Genomic DNA, 18165 nt, shown 5'->3' with positions numbered 1-18165 from the left:
CCAGCGATGGAAATTGGCACGGCCAGCGTATAGGATCCAGTAAGGACAACAGAGAGAAGGTGAGACGGCATTTCCTGCTTCTCCTTTCTGAGTTCCGGAACGCTGCCTCACCTCCCCTCTGTTGTCCGTCATAGATCCCTTCATCGGCCGTTGATGAGCTGTTTGCTTTAATTCTGTTCGCAGGAAATTTCTTTTGCATCTGAGCGACAGAGTGATAGCAAGTCCCAGTTGAAATTAAGGTCTGAAATAGCCCCCGGGATTTTTTTTAATTGTTGAAGTAGTCTAACAAAACACTTGTATTGTTTTCTAGCTTAAAAACCTTTGATTATTCGTGCCCTTGCACCAAACCAGAAATACCTTTTCTTCTGTATGTTACCGGATGTTTCTCATAGCAGGAGCCTCAGTGACTGTAAGGACACTGTTACATCTTAGCTACAGATGGTGAACGTTTCATGCAACTTCATGTCCAAAAACCTGAAAGATCCCACTAAACAAACTGGAAAATATTGTTCTATAAAATTTCCAAGATTAATAAGGATTTCATGTCTCTGAAGCATAATTCAGACACCAGAAATGAGCATGGGAAGGTTCTTCACTGGCAGCTGGCTCTCATGCTGTATTGGTATTTGATGAGGGTACACTGTAGATGCCTCTTTTTGGAGGTTTTCCAAAAACATCTCACTGAAAGGAGAGAGGAAAACAGTCTGAGAATGCACTGAAAGATTCCACACCTCCTCTGGCCAGGATGTGCATTGAATTCCTGCAGATTGAGCTGGAAAAAGGATACAATGAGACGACGATGATCAGGCACATTTACAGATACCAATGTACAAACGGTGCGTCCAGAAACAGAATTCAGTGTTTTTTATTTCCAATTAGCCCCTTGCTGATACAAAGATGATGTTTATGGTTAAAAAAAAAAGCATGAAGATGAAGGGTTTCACAGATGGTCTTAAAGATGAGAGCTGTCTGGGGTTTACAACGAGGAAATAAAGCTTCAGAATCCATTTAATAGTGTTCCTTAGGGAAAGCTGCTGTTAGCTCTCTGTGTGGCTGCTGCAGTCTCTGTTCTGCTTCTGTCTTATTAGTGGAAGCAGCAGGGCTATTGTGAACGCTTTGTTTTCACAGTGTTTACACAAACTGGCTGCAAAGCTGCCCTTAGTTTCCTGTAAATACTGTCAGTTAGCATTTTCATTTTTGTGCGATATAAAATGACACGACAGAGAGCCAAGAGTATTTATTCCATATATAGAGCAACTGCTGTTTGCTCTGTGATTCACAGCCACATAAGGGCGTTGAAGCACGGAGGCCTGTTAGTCACTACACTCTTAACACTGTCCACTCTGTTTTTTTCTTATTCTGCTGAAAATATTAAGGGGAACTGATTATAAAGGTGCTAATATTTGCAGCTTTTAATGTGAAGCATATATTTGTATTCAGCCACCCTAAGGTGATATGTTTGTATAAACACATTTGCTGCAACTACAGATGCCAAGTCCACCTGCTTTATAGCTAACTGACCCACGGACAGATACATTTTTGTCCTGTGCAGTTGCTGTACCACACTGTCCTACTGAGGCAGAGGATGCTCTCAATCACGGCTCTATAGAAATTTTTGTGCAGTTGATCAGACCTGACCTTTTCAAAACCTAAAGGTATTGTGAAGATTTAATTAAAGCGTTCAATTCAGTTCTGTTTGATGCGCCTAAGGATTTCAGGCTAGTGTCTCTCGAGGAGCAGAGTTAGAGACCCTTGTTTCACATATTAGATGCGTCTCCTACAAACAAAATGCCGCCATATAACCTACTTACTTCACATTTGCAAGTTGTATAATTTTAGAGTTTGATGGTTAGAGAAATGTTAAAGCGTGTAGAGCAGTGAGTATGTTGCTTCATCATGGGGAAAACTCAAGCCCTGCAGCTTTGTTAGCTTTTTATGACCCTGAGGTGATCATATTCTTCCAGAACAATTTTTTTTGGGGTAGACCATCTCTAAACATACTTGAGCTGCAAACCAATCAACTGGGATTTTAACTCTCTTTTATGTGTGTGTTCGGTGTACATCAGGGCTGGGCGACCCGGCGTATTTCTACGTAGCCTGTATCTTCCTGCTAAATGGAGCAATGATGAGCCTGTTCTTTATATACGGCACCTACCTCAGGTAAGTTAACCTTTGTCCTTTGCTTTGCCCCAAAGAATTAGGAGAATTAAAAATCAACTAGAAAACTATTTCTTCCATCTGACTCCTGCTCTTTTAAATACTTGTTTGTGTTTCTTTTCCAGTGGAAGCCGATTGGGTGGTGTTGTCACCATATTGTGTTTTTTCTTCAATCACGGTGAAGTGAGTTTATTTTCTTTACCATATAAAAAAAAAATCAGCACCAACCTTTCTGAGCAGATTAGAAATGTTTAAGTTTCAGGTTGAAAAAGCAGTTTATTAAACAGTGGGACTGCTACGGTGGGCTATATACAAGATTGAATAGTTAAATTTAGGTCAGAGCTTTACATGAATATTATATTTCTACCAGTTTTTTTTTTTTTGAAAATTAGCTGCTGCTTAAGACATTTTATAAAGCGTATTGAGCTTTTTTTTTTTTTTTTTTTCCTGAATGTCTGAAAATAGAGCACTCGTGTGATGTGGACTCCACCCCTGAGGGAGAGCTTTGCCTACCCGTTTTTAGTCCTGCAGATGCTGCTTCTCACCTACATTTTACGGTAAACATACAAAACAGTGGGTAGAGTTATTTAATATCAGGTTCAGAATGTTTTTTATCATCATAACAAGACCCATCGTAGGCAGCATGTGGCCCCAAGAATCACACAAGTTGTTTTTTTTTATGATTGAACAATAATTCTGCTGAGTTTTGTCAACTAACATCAAAATATTCATATCCTTTATACTCTAGACTAGGGGTCACCAACACGGTGCCTGCGGGCACCAAAGGGCCCTCAGGAACCGCAGGGGTTTCCCTCAGTGTCTTCTGAAAATAGAACAACTCACCAGTGGGCTGAGTTTGAAATTTTATTATATTCAGTTTTTCTTTTTTTGATAATTTGTCGAGCATGTCTAAAATAAAATTAGAAATTAAAAGAAACAATTAAAATACTTTTAGAATGTACAAAGTTAGATGAACGCTGGCCCTCAGCCTTAAATAGGTTGGTGACTCCTGCTTAGACATTCTTGAACATCCAGCTGCTTCCATTGGACCCTTTGAATACCATCTTGATCATGTTTCCTGGATCCATTAGTCACAATAAATTGGACCACATACCAGCAGTAGTTTGCAGGTTTACAGTATCCTGGTTTGTGTAAGCTCCATATCTCTGAAGAAATGCATTGGCAGGGACCTTAGAGAAGCAGAAACCATGCTTTATTTTGAGAAATGTAACCTTCCACTGCATCCCGCTCTGCTGCAAACTCAATATATAATCAAAGGAAGTATTCATAAACAGCCTCTGTAGGACGGCGCAGTGTTGGGTCAAGCAGACAGCAAAGTGGAAAAAATAAATTAAAAATTTTTTTTTTTGCCTGACAGCTTTAAACTTAGAGAAATTACCCCATCCCAACAAAAAACAGAACAATCACAGCATCCAGATTCTTAAAACAGTTCCCCAAAGGCAGCTAGACTTATCTTGCTATATTTATAAAATTATCTAAATGTGTTAGAAGTTGCACACATTAGAGCAGGCATCCCCAACCTCGGTCTTCGAGGCCCGCTGTCCTGCAGGTTTTAGAGGTTTCCCTGCTTTAGCACAGCTGATTATAATGATTGCAGTAGACCAAAAGCTTGTTAATCAGCTTTCAATTAAAATCAGCTGTGCTGGAGCAAGGAAACCTCTAAAACCTGCAGGACAGCGTGCCTCGAGCACGGAGGTTTGGGATGCCTGCATTAGAGTAATTTCTGGCCTTTACATATTAACTCTGGTAATCAAAGCATAATGATCGAGCATTAAATGCTTTAAATTATGTATTCATTATAGCTTCTTTACACTTTGTGTACTAAACCATTGTAAAATATAGCCGGTAACATTTTTAGGATGCAAAAAAAAGGGGGAAATGAAGCAGGTTTAACAGTCTTAAAATCAATAGGAAGAGTTGTTTTGGTCTCACTTCTGCATTTATCACTGGCTTATATTGTGCAGTGTTCGCATACTCTTTGTCAGCCCCCCCCCAGGGATTCACGCCGCAAGGGAGCCGGACGTAGTAGAACATCAAGGGTTAAAGACAGGATTTGGACAACTATTAGTGCAGCAACGTTCTGTGAAAAAAAATTAGCTGGACATATCAGAGAGCTGCTGATCTCCCTGTGAGGAACATCACAGCATATTCTCATCAAGCTCAGACTGTTACCCCATTTACACTACCCTTGAGCGCATGAGCAGAACGCGTCATCTCCATCTGGTTGCACATCGCGATTCACACTCCATTCCAGTAGTTGGCGGTAATGCCCCTCCAGAAGTTGCTTCCCAACCAACACAAAACAGAAGAAGAACAACTATAAACAACAATCAAAATCTTCTCCACGAAACATTTTGATTTGCTTGATTCCCTCCTTCTTCGTCATCTTCTTCTTGTGTTTTAAGGCGATTGGCAAACAACTTTTGGTGCATTACCGCCACCAACTGCTTGATTTCCTCCTTCAATACTGGCAGTAATACCGCAGATCGTCACTAGGAGGCGAAAAGTCGAGGAACCAAGATAGCGTGATGTGTATACGGTCGTCAGAACCAAGCTCGGCCTGGTTAACTGATCCAAGCTCGGACCGGTCTCGGCATGGATCGGTTTTTCAAGGGTACTGTAAATGGGGTATGTGTTTCATAGAAAAGATGCAAAAAATGCAATTAATTCTCTGCATAACTCTTTCATATACACAAACTGTACTGTATATACATACGTTCATGTATACATATGCCTTCATATACCCACAGTTTGTTGGGGGTTTGTCTGTCTTAAATAATAATCTGAGATGGGTTGTGTGTTTCCGTATACAATTGGTTCAGTTGGTTATATGTCAATAATTTTAAAACCTGATCAAGACCAGAGCATCGTTTTACTCTTTGATGACTAAAACAGACCAAACAGCAGAGTGCATTCCTTTTTGGGGGATGATTTCATTAATACTGAGATGGTTCTAATTAAGTCGTCCCTGTACACTCCAATAAAACCCCTTTGTGTAATGTTCCACAGTGTCTCTAACTATATAACAGCTTTTGTGCTTCATAGAAACAAAGTTCTGCTCCGGTTATCAGCTAAGTGGCAGTCTGAAGGAGGCTCTTAGAAGAGCCAGAGCTCTTACCGCAGCGAAACATTATCTTGTCATGTCCTATCATCTTGTGAATAACACTTTGTTCTGGTGAGACCTGTTAGGAAGCTGTTCCACATTCGCTAAACGGTAAATGTAAAATGGTCTCTGTTCCATATGTCTAACACACTGAATTATGAGGTTCAGTGTTTTTTTTTATGCTTTTTAATAGAGCCTTCTAATTTTTCTTTTTTCTCAGGCATCTCAATGCAGCTTTCCTTATCTCCTTTAGCCAAATGGATTCTCAGCTTTATGCTGTTTTTTTTTTTTACCTCCTGTCTCTCTTCTTTCAACAGCACACAAAACCCAAGCAGGACATCCATGGTCGCCCTAGGCATCTCCAATTTATGCTTCATGCTGCCTTGGCAGTTTGCTCAGTTTGTGCTCCTCACTCAGGTAAGCAGGAGGATGTGGGCAGGCCTGGTCGATTAAGGAGAAAACTTAAGCTGTTAACAATACTATACTTGACACTGCAGTGAAGTGCTGTCAGCAAGCATGAGAGAAACTGAGTAGGAAGATGGCAAAGGAGACGGTAAAGTCAGGCAAACAATTAGGTGTTACACAAAAAAATTATTGATGGTGATTTGCCTTCCTACTGCAAGCAGGAGAAAATGTAAAAGGTAATAAAAATGGTCTTTGCGTTGTTGATGGAAAGCTTTGTCTACACCTTGAAGATTTCTGATTCTGGTTATTTTTCCTGAGAAGAGATCACTCGGGACAAACTCTTTAAATAACACATCATTATTTATATCTATTAAATAACCATGAGACATGACAGCAGATTTTGATTGAAATTGTAATCTTACTCAGATCAGAGAAGTTGCTTTGAGTTACAGAAGGCAGCTGCTTACCAGCCGGGCTCACGTCTCGTGAAATGGCCACGATTCACTGTTAAAGAATTATTTTATACATCTCCCGTCTGCAACATCATTACATCATTACATCATACTTGTTATCAAAATATTACTTTGTTCTTAGCTGAAGGACTCTGCTCTCATTCTATTCCCAAATCTTTGCCAGAATGACGATGATACCTGTATATCTGGACAGAGGAGCTGTCCAAATTAGATAAACTACTGGGGAAAACAGTTCTGAAACACAACAGGCAGTTAATATTTGGGTGTAATAAACTCATACATCATCAATGATAATGATCCTAATAGCGTTAAACTGATGCCTTCAAGCTGTTCTGTGAGTCTGTCAGACTGGGCCTCAGTTTCAGCCTGTTTGACTCAATATTCTAGACTTTTACTCAATAAAAGTTAGCAGCTGCAGAAGATATATGAATCCTTTAATCTACTGCTTTAAAAAATCTGCTTGTGAAACTAAAATAAATGCTCAAAAACATTCAAGTCAGATTCAAAAGTTTAAAATTAGAGCATAGGTTGAAGCGAGGAACAGTTGAGTATTTTTATTAGAGCTGTTTCTATGCTAGGATGTTAGCTAAAAGCCATTTTATTTCCACTGAGTGTTTCACTTTTGAAAGCCACTTATTAAATTAGCTTCATCCACTGCATACAAAATCAACTCAAAGCCAAACACATCCACCCACTCAGATGGCTCACCAGCCCGCAGGGAATAAGATGAATGTTTTTTTTTATATAAATCAAGACTCACAAGCTTTTACAGATAGAACTGATCTTAAAGTTGGCCTTTATTTAATTGAGTCCCTGAATTATGTATCTAAACAGTGGAAGAATCCTTCCTCTGAAACTCTGTCAGGTATCAAAATGCCATTTTTATTTTTCTACTTCTACTGCTGTTTCTTTAAAATTATGTAACACTCACATAAAGAAAAAAAAATTCTAATTTTAGTCGATGATTAGTGGTTGAGTCAATGAACTTCATTTTTATGGAAGATGAATAAATTATTACATCAATCTTCTATTTAGTTATCAGAAGAGAAAACTCATGCATCCTTGCATCATTTTGGAAGACCACAAATTATTTCTGGGCCAAAATGGATGGTTGGTCTAGGAATCCCTCATCAACTAAAACAGTTTAAGTTAAGTTAAATCTAGTAAATGGGGCTGCAATCCTTCCTGGTCCATTTTGAAAAAGAGATTTTTGATCTCAAGAAGGGTTTTCCTTTATTTTCAACTGATTATTACTTTTTCAAAATAGTATTTTTCATGTGGAGAGTGTGAGCTCCTTACCTTACTCAACCTGTATGTCACACATAGATGATTTAGACCACCGTATGCCTGACATATGAAAAATCTGGCAAAAACGCTGGTAACTTTGGAGAAGTTATGGCTCAATTTTATATAAGCTATGAGCATGCTAAATTACGCAGAAGCACGTTGGCACACGTCGACATACGGCAAGGATGTATGGCATACTTGGGGCTATAAGTTACAGGTAAGTTATCTGATCGTTGACATACGTTAATTGTAAGTTACTCATAGGTCGTGGCGTCTAGCCTATCCAAAACCTATGAGTAACTGCATAACTTAGGCGTAACTTCTCAAGAACTTATCTCCAATGCATATCAACGTATCTGACGTGTTGCAGATGACCACTGAACGTGTTTCTAACTGCAGCTACTGTATAACGGTGTGTTGGCAGCGTTTTGATATAAAAGGGGGTTCACAGGAGGAAACCATCAGTACTATGTGAGTGTGATGGATCCTCCCTGCGTTCACGGCCACGGCCAACAAACTTGCAGACATGACGCTTAATCTGCTGAGAACGCAAACACTCTTTCTTTTTCCTTTTTATTTATTAAATTTTTCCTTTTTTTTTTGATTGGTGGCAAACACCACCAAGGAAATACTGCGATCAAATGAATCTTTTTATGCAGGCCAGGCGCCTTCAGGCGAATCGCTGCTCCCCTTAAGGCTGGTTTATACTTCGAAACTAGTTTGTCTGCGTAGGTGTCGTGGTGAGCGCAGAGACGTCCTTGCCCCCTCCGCAGACATTCTGCTGCACCACTCCCAAATTGTAGGTGACCGTAGACAGTGCCGCAGACACTGTGGCGCCCCTTTTGCGTTGTAGCGTCAAATAAACATAACGCAAACCACGCTTCAATTTCAAGCATAATTTAAAAATGTCTGTGTCATACCTGCGACAAGCTCACTGCAACACACTGCTGCAGGAGTATAACCAGCCCTTTAGGACGAGTGTTGCGCCAATGCCATTTTTTGGTCCCGATACCTGGCTGTGTAGTATCGTCCGATACTGATACGATACCAATACCATCTGTTTGAAATTGATGTGTGTGTGTGTATATATGAAGAACTGCATACTACTTGGATGTAAAATAATTGCCATCATAACTTTGTCAAGCTGCTGCCTATCTTTGTAGAGCAGGATAAAGACTAATACAAAGTGAATCCAGTAGAACTTTTTATTGCCTACTTGGAATGGGTGACAATAGTTGAACAAACTTTTGGCTCTCAAAATGGTATCAGTGCCCTATTTGTTGGTACTTACCAATACAGATACCACCACATTAGTGCAGTATCGGGGCCCTGCCCGATACTGGTATTGGTGCAACACTACTTAAGACACTGGCTTGTGACATTTCATGGGCACATTGCTGCCGTGCGTTATTCATAAGTTAGGCTGCACATAAGTTCTAGACTCGTTATGAATATGTTATATATATGCCCAAAATTGAAAAAATACGTAGAAAGTTCAGCGTATGCCAGCGTTTTAGGAGATTGTGGGACATCAGGCATACGCTGGCTAAATCGTCAAGGTGTGACAGGGGCTTAACGTTCTGATTATACAAACGTCTTTATAGTAAAAACGTCAGAAAAAAACTACCAGCCCTGATCTGGTGGAACCAGCAGTTTCTGGTAATCTTAGGTTATAATTCCTCTCAAAATTTCCAAACCAGACTCCAACTAATCCTAACTAACAAAAAAATTAACCATCAGAGTACAATTTTATCTTTAGTTCAGTTTTCCTTAGAAAATAAAAAGTAGTGTTACATTAGATAAAGTAAAACCTGCTATAATGTCATCGTACAGCTGTAGCTTTATAGAAATGGACCTCCTCTAACCTAACTTTCCCAGCATGCCCCAGCATCAGCACAGTTTATAACAGAAGATATAGGAAGGGAAATCAGACAGGAGCTTGGTGCTGTTTCTATACCAGCCTAGAGCTAAATCCTGAGCTTTTCTTTGACTCAAAAAAAAAATTAATTGAACTTTACGTACATATGTTTTGTACGTTTCCAGCAAGCTATATTTCTGTCAAAAAAATACACAAAGCCCCTTATCTTCTTTACCCCGACTGTATCTAATTCATTGTCCAATGTGTGGAAATTAGTATGAAAAGAAGTAGCCAGAGCTCTTCTCACTACAGCGTCTCTCCCCCTGACTCCCTGCAGCCAGAGCTTAAACCCATTTGCATCCTTTGCAATGCATCCTTGGTAACATGTCCTTGACAGGGAGGGGAGTTTTTCTTATCAAGAATGTGTTGTTTATTTCTACTTTTAAGTACTTTTGAAATGCAGACATCTGTTAGAGCGGCTTCATATGACTTTAATACACGAAACTACAAACTTTCCTCACACATCCACCAGCTTTAGCAGTATTTTCATTCCTGTTAAGGATGTGCTGTAAAACATATTTATCTGATGTTGCCGAAGCATAATTTCACGATAGGATATAATAAGATAACAACATTCAGTCTGAGCACAATAACTCACTTTGGTAAAAATTGCACATCTGACACTGGGGGCCAATAAATGTGAAGGCTTTCTTACAAGCAGTTGTTTTGCTTAAACAAATCCTTTAGCCTGACCGGTTGTGGATTTCTTTAAGCTTTCTGCTCTTTTTATGTTTCAGGTGGCTTCTCTGTTTGCGTCCTACATCCTGGGCTACCTTGCTGCTGCAAAGATGCAGTCTATCCTTGTCACTCACATGGTACAGTAATTCCATTGCTCTATCTACATAAATCATTGGTTTTGATATATTTGTGGATTCATCTTCTGATATAAACCAAAGTATTTCTGTGGAACTTAAGATGCACAAAGCAAAACTGTTCTCAGCTGATGTCCACCAAGCTGGGATGTTTTCCAGTCCAGTTCTTATCTTAATAAGCTCCACAGCAGAAAGAATATCACATAAGACGAGAACAGAACCAGCAGACGCTGGGATGGGTTTCTTCAACATTATTAATATCTCCACACATATACTGTTCCCTTTTACTACAATAAGCCTAGAAAATATGGGGAAGTAACAGTTTGTGCCTCCGGTCCACATTCCTGTCGTCCTAATCCTCAGCCTGCCGGGCTCTTAGCTGCAGTCTGTGGCTGCTACAGATAAGGAAAAGCTCCTTTATGGTAAGATTGGGACAGGAAGGCATATGGCTGTGCATAATTTAGAGAGCTCGGCAGTGACTTTGGTTTTGTCTACTTAAATAGAAGTGACACAGTTTGACGTGTGTCCTCTATGCCATGTTGAATGCTTTTGATATTGATGAGAGCTACCCTCTGAGGTGATGAATTTCTAAAGGTGAGTAGGTACATATATCTGACTCCTGAACTTTAATAATAATATGGTTATTTCAAACTGAAAACATTGAACCTTTGCAAGAACAACATTGGCTCCAGTTATATCTTTTTTACAAATAAACAAAGCACAGAAACAAAACCCATTTTCCAGTTAGGCTGTTTAGTTAAGTATGCAGCCACAGTCAGTACAGGTATAGCGTCCTTCCCTTGACGTGCTTTTCAGTCGACATACCCTCTGTGCGCACGCTGGAGGAGCTGCTGCTCTGCTCCTTGTCCCATTGGCAGAGAAAAGCCTTCTCAGGTTGACCCAGTTCCTGCTTATTCCTACTGAGAGGGAGTAGTACACACCGTTTTAGGAAATCTTCAATTTCTAAGCAATTTCTTGCATGGAATAGCCTTCATTTCTAAGAACAAGAATAGACTGTCGAGTTTCAGATGAAAGTTCTATTTTTCTGGCCATTTTAGCGTTTAATTGACCCCACAAATGTGATGTTCCAGAAACTCAATCTGCTCAAAGGAAGGTCAGTTTTGTAGCTTCTAAAACGAGCTAAACTGTTTTCAGATGTGTGAACATGATTGTACAGGGATTTTCTAATCATCAATTAGCAATGAGCAAACACATTGTACCATTAGAACACTGGAGTGATAGCTGCTGGAAATGGGCCTCTATACACCTATGTAGATATTGCACCAAAAACCAGACATTCGCAGCTAGAATAGTAATTTACCACATCAGCAATGTATAGAGTGTATTTCTTTAAAGTTAAGACTAGTTTAAAGTTATCTTCATTGAAAAGTACAGTGCTTTTTCTTCAAAAACTAAGGACATTTTAATGTGACCCCAAAATTTTGAATGGTAATGTGTATATATATGTATGTATATATGTATTATGTGTCAATAGCTCTTCTCAATTACAAAACCTAATCCACTAATCGTACATTTCTTCATCAGCGGAAATATGGAGCCCCTCAATTCTCAGCAACCCCAGTTGATAATCAGCATCTGTGTAATGGAGAGTGATTCGGTTTTCTGTACTTCACTGGAATTAAGTTTCAGGGATTTGTTAAATGAGATTATTTTCTGCTCATGGCTATGAATTCATAGCATAATACATAGTTAGATCCGTTACTATCTCGGAACGCAGCAGACCACCCTGCTCACCCAGGCAGAGATACTATAATACATGCTGCTCAGACCGCTGGAAGCAGAGTATGTAGTAAAAAGAAAATTATGGGTAGTAAATTATCTGATATATAGCAACGTTTTTAAAGAGAGTCACATAAAAGGTGAAAGCCATTCACATCTCACCTAATCACCATCTTCAGAGAGAATTTCAGTTCCTACAATCTGGTTACCGTTTCAGGACCAAACAGATGGAAGAAGAACCTTTATTATTTAAGCCATAATTCATGTAAATTAAAATATGATGAGCTATAATTGTTCTCTCCCACTTCAGTCTAATATTTTAAGTGATATTTGCATCAATCTTTTCTTATTTGAATCCTGTCATTGAGCGATTGTGTTGATCATTTTTCAGCTGTAAAGCAAGTTTCCCTACCTGATCTGTCCTGAAGTTACACTGATAAGCTGTACCTCTCTTTTGTGTTTACACTGGCTGTTGGCAGTGAAAGCTCAGATTTCAATAGGAGTTAAATAAATATTTGTACTCTGTTTTCCTCAGGTCACGCTGGGGTTCTGCTTCATCCTGATGTTTGGGAACTCAATGCTTCTCACATCTTTTTATGCCTCTTCTCTCATTTCCATATGGGTGAGTTTTTCATGTTCTGTGTGAACATGTCAAATTAACCAGATCTGCGTTTATAAAAATCAGTATTTTTTTATTCCAAGGGAGATTCAAACAGGTGTTTGTTGTTTTTTTTCCTCCCTGTTTTAGGTCATCATCGCTTTAAGAGATCGGTTCATCCAGTTGTTCAAACCTGGCATTATCATCTGGGTGAGAAGAAATAACCTAACGCTTTTCTTGTACTCTGATGGATTAAGCATATTTTATGTGGTGACACTTTAAATAGAATTACATTGTGCTTACATAAAAAACAGAAAAGCCAAAGTTTCAACGTTTTAATTAAAAATCATTTGACCTGGTCTTTTTTATTATAGATGCATTATATATTGTGCTTTAATTTGTCTGGAACAGTTTGTCTTTTAGAAGTTCTTTTTAAACAAAAATTCACAATCAATATATTATTTTACTAAATTATCATCAGTGAACTTTTATTTATTATTACTTTTTTCAGTTTTGTGGTATTTTAATTACCACAAAACTGAATTTATAATTTTTTGTTTAATGGGAGGGTATGGAAACCTTCAAGCCCACCTGAATGCCAACCTCCAGTGTAGATGTCTTAAGAGCCTTAAATTGTGTTCATCTTTACTTAGCAGTATAATCTAAGATTGATTAAAAACAAAAAAAGATGGAAATAGAAATAAATCCCTTGTTAAACTGTAATCATTTGTGCAACAATTAGTGACGTCTGCTGTTAATACTGGATTTTTTATGTTCAACAGTGCCTTTGAAATAAATGTAATCTAAGCTTATTTTAATAGTTCACATTTTCATCAGTAAATCAGAGTTTATTAGAACTTAATTGGTACTCTATGGCTACGTTCACACTGCAGCCTGAAGTGACCCAAATCCAAATTTTCTTTTCTTTTGCCCTTTTCATGGAAGTCTGAGCAACACAGATCTGATTTTCTTTTATGCACATCCGATCTTTTATCTGGCACAAAAATGCAGAGAGACGTTCATTTAATAAAATGCCTACAGGTTATCATAGTAGTAGTATTGGTTGTAAACGATCTCTTGGATTATGTTAAAACCGCTTATTTTTTCTAAAATTCAATCCCCATTTTATATAAAGATGTTCTGCTCAGGATTTTTCTTTTTTTTCTTTTACTCTCATCTGTTTGACTCTTTTATTATTTCTATTGTTTTGGTGTTTGGGGAGGTTTCTTACAGGCTTACAAAGGGAGGTGAAATGATGTGAATTGTATGTAACACAGAGTCTGTCATAATAGTTTATAGTATGTTTAGGGCTGGGCGATATAGAAAAAAAGCTTATCGATAAAAAAAAATGCATATTGATCGATATCGATAATTATTGAAAAGATTTGAAACCATATTTTATGTGCAGCTCCGCCTGGACTTTTTATAATATTGCTAAATGATTTAATTTTAATAAAAAACACAAACACAGACTTTGAATTAAATCTTTATTTAACCAACTTTTTTAACCATAACAGAATTGTTTTAAAGAAAAATAACTTAAGAGACCTGGGTTATGTTATTAAATACTGACAAAGAATAAACTAAAGTGACCAGAAAAGTGACCAAAATAAATATAACAAATAAATAAATGCCCCCCCACCGCCGCCGCCCCCGTTTCCTGCTTTAACCTGAGTTATTACTTTGAAGTTTCTGGCCCCTCAGCATTTTTATCTCAATTGTTAGAACTACGTGGGAAACTGCCCAGAACTGAAAATATATATATATATTTTCCGAAGATTCCTCGGAGGAGAGCCGCACCGGGGCCTACACAGCTCGTACTCCTGCGGCTGGGAGCGGCTGAGATGATAAAAAAAAAAAAAAAAAGTTGGTTGTGTTATCAGACTGGTTTTCACTGGTTCCCTACACATTTTCCTAGATGACTGTGGTTTGTTTTTGGTCCGACTTGCCATGACCGAAATACTGCCAGACTGCCGAACTGCAAAAACCGTTCTTTGAAAGAATTTCCTCCGCCTCTCCTTGCTGCATCTTCATGTGCTCTGTGTTGTGGTTTGAGAGGGCGGCGCTTGGTGACGGCGTGCCTGGGTCCGCGATTGTGATTGGTTGGAAGGAAGCAGTGACTAGCATAAACCTACATGCTAGGCTACAATGAGAAGGAAGGAAAACTACGTTTCTTTTTTATCGAACTTTTATCGACCCTCTTTTTTTCTATTGCGCCACACGTCTATCGATCGATATATATCGTTATTGAATTATCGCCCAGCCCTAAGTATGTTATTTATTAGCTTACCTAGCTTAATCTTATTACTTATAACTGAAGGACTTTGATGACTAGTGGATGATAAATACTTTGGGTTTCCATCAACAGGTCATGCAGGGTCTAGCCTGGGTTGGCTCCACAGTTCTGCTGAAATTTCTGCTCTCCACTGTGTTTGGTGCCTCTGATGATGTAAGACACTGAAGTTTCATGTCTGAATACTGGTAGTGATGTTTGGACATTGTATTGGTATATATATATATATATATATATATATATATATATATATATATATATATATATATATATATATACTTAAAACAGTAATTTATTTGAAAATATGATCCAAGTAAACACTTTGTGAAGCTACTAATGTAAAAGTTTACCCTTTGTAATGTTTGACGTAGGAAATTGTTATATTAAGTAACTCAGGTGATTTTTCAACCCATTTCTATGTAAAATCAGGTATTTAGGCAGAGGAGGCACTTTCTGTTTTAAAACACATGCGTTACTTTTCCTTCCTCCCAGGCTCACATCAGTGGACTGATCAAATCCAAATTCACAAGTTACAAAGACTTCCACACTCTGATGTACACCTGTGCTGCTGAGTTTGACTTCATGGAGTTTGAGGCAAGACAAACGGAAATGTTTTCTCTCACCAGAGCCGTTTTTTATGTTTCTGCTACTGAATAATGAAATATTTGATGGCAAATCGCAAGTCCAAGCTGCTCAGTATAGGCAACAAGCAGCGTCAGTGGTTGTTAAAATGTCACCAGGATTTCTTTACAGATGTCAGAAATGTTAAAACGCTTGCTGCTTCGTGTCAAACTTCAGATGGAACAAGATTTGTGCTGACAGGAAACAAAAATCCTGGCAGCACAACTTGACAGCTTGTTCTCAGCTGAGCTGTGAGCTGAATGATCTGATTTTGTGTGGAAGATGTGAAGGCAGCACAGAGAGGCTAATGCACGCTTTTCAACTTGACAAGTATAAGGATGAAAGCAGACTCACTATTATCTACCCGATTTATATTGCTTATGTCCTTGATATATAACACAGATGTTAGCATTTTTCTTCTTTTTTTAAGTTTTTTCCTCTTATTTTAACAGTTATTTCCTCAAGAAATGAAAGTAATTCTTTTACGTCTTCATTTTTGGCTGTACTGATTCTACAACAAATGGTTACTTTTCAAATATATGATGATAGTTGCAGAAGTTTGGATTAATTCAACATTTTCAAATCCACGAATTTTGCTGAATAATATTTCCGGTCTCGTCCTTCTCCCGCAGACGACTGTCCGTTACCTTAAAACGCTGCTGCTGCCCATCAACCTGCTGGTGGTCGCGCTCATTGCAGGCAGGGTGAGTTCTGCCACACAAAAAGAACTTTGAATAACTTAAACATACAAATTCTTTGTTATTATAAAAAACTTGTTATATAATCCTCTTAAGAAAAAAAAACTTTATTTAGAATTACATCTTAAGCCACAAGTCAGGATATTTTTACCTGTTTCCCTAACTGGATCCTAATAATCGCATGTAATGAAGCTCTGAGCATTGCTGAGCTATGGTTTGTAGTTTGACTACAAGAGATTCTTAAAATAATTAAAACAAGTGGCTGACAGCAGCATACTACAGCAGAAATAATGAAAATATGTTGATATATTGAAAGTGTATATATTATCGATAGATATCCATTAAAGATTCAGTTACGGTAGATATTAAAGATGCTGATAAGAATTTATGTTTGATTAGATGTTCAGTTCCAAGATCTTAACTGCTTAGATCTCGAAATCCAGAGAGAAACTATTTAAAATAAAGATTACATATGATTTAAAACTTATTTTGATATTTAAAAACTCCTTTTTTAACTTAAGAAAACAAAACAATGTTTTAATTAAGTGTGTTTGGCTAGTAGAGCACCTCAGATGGGGGTCAAAAACAGCAGGATACAAACTGAAGGTTATGCAGAAAAGAGAATGGTTGACTAGTCTGAGAAATGCTGAATGTTTAGTCAACTTCCAAAGGAGCCTAAGGCACATCGCTTTGTGTGATGAATATAAATTATATAGTAATATTATTAGGGGTTGATTGATTCAAATTATTTTTTTTACATTTTAAAGATCCTCTAATTTACTGACATGCACGTATAAAGGAAACCATCAGGTTCCAGTCTGATATTACTGTTTTGCTTGACATTGCAGCAAACAAATTGGACTGAATTAAAACTATATTATATTGCAATCAAATAATCTGCTGTATGTATGCAGAATTACGCATGCAAGATCAGGTGCATAACTAAGTAAAAAGCCCACTCTTACCTAAGGAAGCCAGAGCTACAACCTTCTGTAAAGCAACCTAAAATCATAAGGAATTAAAGTACTTATCTTTAGGGTGATTGAATGTTTTTTTTATTATTATTTTATGAAGTAACTTGAGTGTGGCATCATGAATTAAGCAATAATACGGTCAGGTCTCACTGTAAACCCCGTACTGTTCTATGAAGCACTTCGTGCTGTCAACCATAAAGACAAAAACCCTTTTATAGCTCTTTTATACACAACCAAACCAAACTGCTGCAATAAAATAAGCAGCTGATCTAATAAATCCACACGAATAAGGCCGCTCTGCTAAAGCTTTGTTTCTGTGAAAAGGAAACATGTTTTTCAGATTCTTATACCAGCAGGTTTTTTCTTGATGATGAAAAATATGAGCGGGGTGGGGGGTGCATGAGGTGACTGCTTCCTTTAGCTTAATCTTATTATGCCCTACCCACGCTACACTAAGAATACATGGATCATTTTGGCAGAGCAACATAAGCTGTCTGTAGAAGGAGTGTTATTACAAGAAACATCCAATAAACTTCTGCAATCACGACATTAAAAGATCCATGAGTCGGTGCTAACACTCCTAACTGTCCTCTGCAGACTGTGCAGGATTTGTTTCGGACTCTAACACAAGAAGCAAAGACGTCTAGAAAGACGGAAGATGTTGACGAAGCTACAGGGTGACTCCTTTTCTCTGCTTTTGTTTATTTTTATCCTTCTTATAATATTCTAAACATTTCCATTCTGTTTTTTTGTGTTTGTGTTTCTAATGAAAGATTTTGTCTCATGTGGAAAAGGGTTTCTATTCTCATCTGTTTTTTTTTTTTGTTTTTTTTTTGCAGGCCTGATGTAGCTGCGAAAGGAGAGGTGAGAAAATGAAGTTTCACATATTATTGTGTTTTATTTGTGTACAGACTGAGTCATTTCTTAGATCCCGTTTATTGCCTTGTTCCTTTTCTGTAGCTCATTTTCTGTAGATTTCAGTTCATTTCTCCTCGGCTTTGAAGTCTGTTCTGTCATGTCTCCCTAAGTGATTTTCTTCCCTGTCATCACTACCCAAAAATGAAA

At 38.0% G+C, this 18165-nt stretch overlaps 1 protein-coding gene across 1 annotated transcript in view; it reads left to right on the top strand.

Moving 5' to 3' along the window:
* dpy19l1l (dpy-19-like 1, like (H. sapiens)) overlaps positions 1 to 18165 on the top strand; it is a 35509-nt gene that overhangs the window by 11592 nt on the left and 5752 nt on the right. Inside the window, exons 6-17 of the mRNA XM_038279590.1 lie at positions 2067 to 2160; positions 2283 to 2340; positions 2623 to 2714; positions 5599 to 5698; positions 10102 to 10179; positions 12452 to 12538; positions 12665 to 12724; positions 14883 to 14963; positions 15300 to 15401; positions 16061 to 16132; positions 17698 to 17777; positions 17940 to 17964. Coding sequence (XP_038135518.1) covers positions 2067 to 2160; positions 2283 to 2340; positions 2623 to 2714; positions 5599 to 5698; positions 10102 to 10179; positions 12452 to 12538; positions 12665 to 12724; positions 14883 to 14963; positions 15300 to 15401; positions 16061 to 16132; positions 17698 to 17777; positions 17940 to 17964 — 929 coding nt within the window. The remainder of the gene's footprint in view (positions 1 to 2066; positions 2161 to 2282; positions 2341 to 2622; positions 2715 to 5598; positions 5699 to 10101; positions 10180 to 12451; positions 12539 to 12664; positions 12725 to 14882; positions 14964 to 15299; positions 15402 to 16060; positions 16133 to 17697; positions 17778 to 17939; positions 17965 to 18165) is intronic.

The sequence above is a fragment of the Cyprinodon tularosa genome, unplaced genomic scaffold, assembly GCF_016077235.1.
Source record: "Cyprinodon tularosa strain WSP-4 unplaced genomic scaffold, ASM1607723v1 ctg151, whole genome shotgun sequence".
Lineage (NCBI taxonomy): Eukaryota > Metazoa > Chordata > Actinopteri > Cyprinodontiformes > Cyprinodontidae > Cyprinodon > Cyprinodon tularosa.
Note: the sequence above shows the minus strand (reverse complement) of the source record. Positions and strands in the feature narration are given on the sequence as shown.